General features: G+C 39.4%; 1 protein-coding gene across 2 annotated transcripts in view; it reads right to left on the bottom strand.

Annotated features, from left to right (window-relative positions):
• Nucleotides 1-801: 801 nt before the first annotated feature.
• LOC139556121 (probable E3 ubiquitin-protein ligase RNF144A-A) overlaps nucleotides 802-7,027 on the bottom strand; it is a 45,838-nt gene continuing 39,612 nt past the window's right edge. For both annotated transcript variants that reach the window (XM_071369666.1, XM_071369668.1), the window contains 2 exons: nucleotides 5,909-5,998; nucleotides 802-3,537 (listed from right to left, as the gene is read on the bottom strand). In XM_071369666.1, coding sequence (XP_071225767.1) covers nucleotides 3,406-3,537; nucleotides 5,909-5,998 — 222 coding nt within the window. In that variant the 3' untranslated portion in view covers nucleotides 802-3,405. The remainder of the gene's footprint in view (nucleotides 3,538-5,908; nucleotides 5,999-7,027) is intronic.

Here is a 7,027-nt window from a genome sequence, read left to right as displayed (position 1 = left end):
GTCTGGGGGAGCCTGTTCGTGTCAAGAGGTCCGGAGTGTGTTAGGTCTGCTCTTCAAATGATTGACTGTAGAGGGGCAGAGGATGGCGGTATGTCTGTGTACTGAGTTTTCAATGTGGTTATTTCTCAGGGATAAACAGAAAATAGTTTACTTATTAGAGTGGTGACATTGTGGTTTTCATAAAGCATGTATTAAAACATCTATGTTACCATAACGTCTGAATAATATAGTCTAACTGTACATTATCTGTAGTCCCACTGTATATTGCGCCACTCCACTCTATTGATGATAGTAGAGAGTACTGCATTGAAACATCTGATCTTCCTTTCCCTCTGCAGTTCTTTGTTTGAATTTCAACAACTTTCTACTTGTGATGTGCAAGACGCCTTGCACAAGATTGATGTATAACAAATTGATTGATGATGTGCTTGATCCTTTCTTGCTGCAGCTTTCTGTTCCTCTGACTGCAGAATCTTTAACACATATTTTTTACTTTACAATTATTTCTGGTACCATCCCCAGGGTCTGAAAGGAGGCCCATATACTCCCCCTGCTATTCTGTTTATTATCTATCCTGATTGCCTAGTCACTTTCACCCCTACCTACATATTATACCTGGTACCCTTGCAATTTAGCAATTTAATATTCTTTTTTAAACTCTGCATTGTTTGGAAATGGCTCGTAAGTAAGCATTTCACAGTAAAGTCTACACCTGTTGCATTCGGCAAGTGACAGGTAAAATTTTATTTAATTTGATTCCATTCACTCAAAGCACATAACCAAGAATACCTGCTACCAGAACAAGCTAAATGTGTTTTTTTATTTAAAGTATGTGGTGTTACAAATAAATGTACAGTATGTAAACATCTGAACAAGAACTTAAATGGATATTTCGGGATTTTGGCAATGCTAACTAGCGTTAGCGCAATGGCTGGATGTCTATGGTATCTGCTAGCATGCATGGCGTTAAAGCTAGTTAAGAATTGCGCTAGCGCTAGATAGCAACATCCTTCAAACTGCACGCCGAGACATAAAAATGCTATTCCCGAGTTTATCTGACTCTGGGGAAGTAGATGAAGGGCCTCATTGCCAAAATCCCGAAGTATCCATTTAACATAACAGAACTCATGTGCAGAAATGCTACAGTAACAAAGCTGTTCTTCATACAAATTAAACAGAATTAGTTGAGTGCAATGCAATATTCTTTAAACATAAAACACCCTAAATACAACAAAATGAAGAAGTTAAAATGTAAGTGAACACACACTACAAGTGGTCCTGACCTAGACATCTTAAAGGATAATTTTGGCTACATTTGACTCCAAAAACTTGACCACCAATTATAAATAAGCCTATTAGCCTGTTCCCCCCCTAACACACACAAACCTCCTCATTTCTCAGATAAGTCTCCTAAGCTGTATTGACCCAATTGCTGCTATAAAACTGTACCAGGATGTGTCTAGCCCATATTTGGAGTCTGACTCAATTGGTCAGGTTTTGTGACAGAACACCGTGAAATGATCAATTAAGCAGTACATTTAAAAATTCTAAATCATATCATGGAAATACATCCATATTCATCTCGTCCACTTGCTGGCTCTCGCTCTGTCGTAGCACTTGAACCTGGGGACGAGGTTATATTCGTATACAAAAAACAATGTGATAGAATACTTTTACACTTTTAAAACCCAGAATGTACACCATTGTCATTGTGTCACAGAATTCTTTAAAGTAAAGCTACTATTATGATATTCTTCTATCCACAAAAATACAACCCGCAAGCAATGAAGTCTTTCTAAACATAATTGGTGTGGAGAGTAACAGGAGAATGCTAGTAGTACATGTGACAAAGTGTAGGATAAATAACAGTAGTGTTCAGAATTGTACAATATCAAATAAGAGCATTTTGGTAAAAAGGGAGTGTGAATCAATCACACTCATATCAAAGTAGATCTGAAAGGCATTTTGTGGCACCTTGGCTACCTCAACTCAAGTGCATTGTCTAATATAAGATGGTTAGTTTAACTCATTAAAGGGTAAAGGGGTTTCACTGCTAGTAAATATAACGGACGGAGGTTGAGCTGCTACAGAATGGGTTATTCGGTGGACATTAGCACTTGCGACCAGGGTTCCTTTTCATTCAGTCAATTCAAGAAGTAAATTGAAATTCCAATTCCAAATGTTTCTCATAAAGAAGCAATGAGGAAAATTGAAATTTCAGTTATCTTCCTGAATTGATTTAACTGAAATGGAATCGACTCCAACCCTGCTTGCTACATCTGTGCGGCCTCTATTCTGTTTATTCCACTGTGTTGATAGAAATACTGAAAGATCAATGTTATACCATTCACTCTCGATTTTAGCAAATTATTCTATGGTAAATAGTTGCAAAGGAAGTTTTTACATATTTACACATATTTTTCTTTGGGAGAACAGGCAGTAAATTCAAGATGGTGGTAAAGTTGACACCGTATAATCTGAGTAGATTATACAACATCCTCAAGCATATAGTAGACATGCATCCTGTAGGTTATGTTGAACAATAGTCTCATCTTTTATCTGACAAATCTTTCCCAGCAAGTCTATAATAGAAAACAAAACGTTCAAAATATATTTGAGGGACGTTGTGAATCCTCAGAGATTTACATGATACAAACGGATAATCTGAAAGGGTTTTCTCTGATGAGATCCTTGATATTGTTTATGTTCTTATACAAAGCTCAAGAGCTGAAGAGGGAGAACCGGTCAGTAAGTAAATAACCCTGGTAGTGGTCCAAATTACACCCTATTCCCTAAATAGTGCACTACTTTAAACCCAGAGCCTTATAGGTCCTGGTCAGAAATAGTGCACTATATAGGGAATATGTTGTGACTTGGGACATAGCATCTACCCTTATAGGAGACACTTCCACATTCCGTGGCTGATAGCCAAGGCTACTCCCTCCAAATATACCTACATTTTACTTGCAGTCCCCCAAACAAGCACCAAGACAGTTGTACAAATAACCTTAACCTTGAACCTGACACACATAGACAGAGCTATAACCACCAATCCCAGATTGACTTCTGAAGCAACAACCAACCCAGCCCAACATTGACTGGTGGTTCTGTTCTCCTCGCCTCTGCAGGCCCGGTCCTTCTTAACACATCACATCAAAACCACACTGTTCAGAGTGTCCCCACAACCCAATTTGCTGGCTCCGCCCAAAGTCAATGTTCCTCATCCATTTGCACTGCGCTGCCCCAGCGACAAACCCATCAATCCCTAAGAGTCCTCTGGGCCGGTGTGCGGGATTAAAACACTGTAAGGAGTGGATGACTAACCAAACACCCTGTCCATCAACAGGCCTGGTGCCCCTGTCTGTCAGGTGAGCTGACATGACCCTGTGTCCAGGGCGAGGTTGGTTAGGTAGGCAGAGGATCGTCATCTCCTTTACTGCATTTACACTTGCAGCACAGAACAAAGGGTGTGGCTAGGAGGAGGAAGGGAGAGGCCACCAGTAGGAGCAGACCGAAGCCAGCAAATATCCCCACCACCTGGAGAGAGAAAGAGAGCGAGAGTGAGAGAGAGAGAGAGAGAGAGAGAGAGAGAGAGAGAGAGAGAGAGAGAGAGAGAGAGAGAGAGAGAGAGAGAGAGAGAGAGAGAGAGAGAGAGAGAGCGAGAGAGAGAGAGAGAGAGAGAGAGAGAGAGAGAGAGAAAGCGAGAGAGAGAGAGAGAGAAAGAGCAAGAGAGAGAGAGAGAGAGTACAAGTGGAAGTGAATGATTTTACTATATACACACATTAACAATCAACCCAATGTATCTAAGCCCTTTTAACGTCACCAGTTGTAACATGGGATTCATGAGGTGCTTGTTTTAACCCAGACATCACATAGACACCGGAGGGAAGTGATGTACAGTAGTACAATGATGCATCAACACAACATTATTCAATCTTTCACCTGCCCATGCAGTAGTACACTGAATATTCACAAGGTGTCAGTAGTTCCTCAAACATAAATCTACATTGTGACAGACAGGATTGGCAAACATACAGTGATTCTGATAGTGGAGGCTTCTTAGGAGAGGACGGCTCATAATAATGGCTGGAACGGAGTAAATGGAATGACATCAAACTCAAAATGTATTTGATATCATTCCACCAATTCCGCTCCAGCCAATACCACCAATACCCCAACTAAGGTGCCACCAACCTCCTGTGGTTTCTGACACTGAATATGCAGATATATACATCACTTAGTGTCCTTGATGATAAACAGTCACTGAATATGCAGCTATATACATCACTTAGTGTCCTTGATGATAAAAAGTAATCAGACAACATGCTGTTATAAAAATCATTATGTTGGTAGTGTTATTAAGTGTTGAGTCTAATGGGATTAAGAGCTTTCAACAACACCTTTTAAACATTGATGAAGCAGTTAGGCGTTAAACCTACATAAGACCTACAGAGGAACTAGTGTGGCCAGACACATTCAAACACTTATCAAATCATATTTTTACAATTGTTGTCCCTATGTTGTCCTAGACTTCCTCCTAGACCTCCTTCCACAGTGACAGGCGGATAGTATGAAAACAAGGACCTGTAACTGGACAGGCAGGTGGGGGATAGGTCTACATACAGTTGAAGTCGGAAGTTTACATACACCATAGCCAAATACATTTCAACTCAGTTTTTCACAATTCCTGACATTTAATCCGAGTAAAAATTGTCTTAGGTCAGTTAGGATCACCACTTTATTTTAAGAATGTGAAATGTCAGAATAATAGTAGAAAGAATTATTTATTTCAGCTTTTATTTATTTCATCACATTCCCAGTGGGTCAGAAGTTTACATACACTCAATTAGTATTTGGTAGCATTGCCTTTAAATTGTTTAACTTGGGTCTAACATTTCGGGTAGCCTTCCACAAGCTTCCCACAATAAGTTGGGTGAATTTTGGCCCATTTCTCCTGACAGAGCTGGTGTAACTGAGTCAGGTTTGTAGGCCTCCTTGCTCACACACACTTTTTCAGTTCTGCCCACACATTTTCTATAGGATTGAGGTCAGGCCTTTGTGATGGCCACTCCAATACCTTGACTTTGTTGTCCTTAAGCCATTTTGCCACAACTTTGGAAGTATGCTTGGGGTCATTGTCCTTTTGGAAGACCCATTTGTGACCAAGCTTTAACTTCCTGACTGATGTCTTGAGATGTTGCTTCAATATATCCACATAATGTTCCTTCCTCATGATGCCATCTATTTTGTGAAGTGCACCAGTTCCTCCTGCAGCAAAGCACCCCCACAACATAATGCTGTCACCCCCGTGCTTCACGGTTGGGATGGTGTTCTTCGGCTTGCAAGCCTCCTCCTTTTTCCTCCAAACATAATGATGGTCATTATGGCCAAACAGTTCTATTTTTGTTTCATCAGACCAGAGGACATTTCTCCAAAAAGTACGTTATTTGTCCCCATGTGCAGTTGCAAACCGTAGTCTGTCTTTTTTATTGCGGTTTTGGAGCAGTGGCTTCTTCCTTGCTGAGAGGAGAGGTCTGAAGGTAGGCCTTGAAATACATCCACAGGTACACCTCCAATTGACTCAAATTATGTCAGTTAGCCTATCAGAAGCTTCTAAAGCCATGACATAATTTTCTGGAATTTTCCGAGCTGTTTAAAAGGACAGTCAATTTAGTGTATGTAAACTTCTGACCCACTGGAATTGTGATACAGTGATATTAAGTGAAATAATCTGTCTGTAAACAATTGTTGGAAGAATGTATGTAAACTTCCGACTTCAACTGTAGATACTGCTGCCACAGCTAACCTGTGTGACTGACTGGGTTCGAACCCGGAACTCCAGCATGCCAGATGATTGTTAGCCCGCTGAGCTAAAGCCAACTAATGCCTAGTTTTTACAATACAGTACCTGTGTCCGGTGCCAGATCACTGAAGCTCTGGAGTGGCCCAGTTTGTTTCTGCACGGCCCTTTATCGTAGTGGATCAGGAGGAAGTCGTCCTGGAGAGAGAGAAAGAATCACTATCAGGGTTAAAGCCTGGATGAAATGTTTTAAAAGTCAGAGTTAAATGTGGGGGCAGGCCCACTAGAAAAATGGACACTGGCTGAGATCATATGTACGTTTTGATAAGACACACTAAGATTAGACCTGTTTTGATATTTTCTGTTCAAATTGTTATCTATTGAATTATACATTCAGAATTCACCGATAAATTGACCCACGTGGAAATCTAAAAGCAAAGAAACCGTAAATGACATGGTAATTGCCTAAATACAATTATTTCCATGACAGAATGAGAAAATTCCCCTGAAAGCTTTTGGACATCAGAGCAATGTTGATGGAATTCTATTTGAGTCAGAAACAGATACTCATGTGATATGTAAGATATAAAAAACCTTAACTATAATAAGTAACTATTGGAATCAAGACTTGAAAATAACTGATATTGGCCCAAGATGAAGGGAGTGTTGGAAAATAATGAACAAAATTACAATTTATGCTTAATCCAGTACAAACTGAAAGAGACAAAATTCACAAATTCTACAGCACAATGGCAGTCGTGTCTTAAGTGTAAAACTAACAATGACTGAATGATAAATGCCTTCTGGGAGTGCTATAAAAACAATTCTTTTTTTGTTAGAATGCTGGCTGTCAGAAGTTTTACAATGTACGTTTATTTTTAATTTATCTATCTGTATATTTCAAGACATGGCATATGGAGGTGTGGTGAGATACCCAATGAGTCGGATAATATAATTTTGTCACTTATATTGAAGAAGCTATTACTTAAATACTGTAAATCAAATGATACCCCAACGTTAAGAGAATGTAAAAATCTAATGCTTTATTATTTAAATATAACTGGCTACAGACGGAAACAACATAACAACTATTTTAAGTCATATGGGGCAAATTCTTACAAGCATTGAAAACAACATTATATGTGGATACGTTGGGAACATGTGCGTCCAAGCAAGTGTGATGTCATTAATGTTTGTTGAAAAAAATGTATGTAAATGTTAAGTTGT

The sequence above is a fragment of the Salvelinus alpinus genome, chromosome 27 (genome assembly GCF_045679555.1).
Source record: "Salvelinus alpinus chromosome 27, SLU_Salpinus.1, whole genome shotgun sequence".
NCBI lineage: Eukaryota > Metazoa > Chordata > Actinopteri > Salmoniformes > Salmonidae > Salvelinus > Salvelinus alpinus.
Note: the sequence above shows the minus strand (reverse complement) of the source record. Positions and strands in the feature narration are given on the sequence as shown.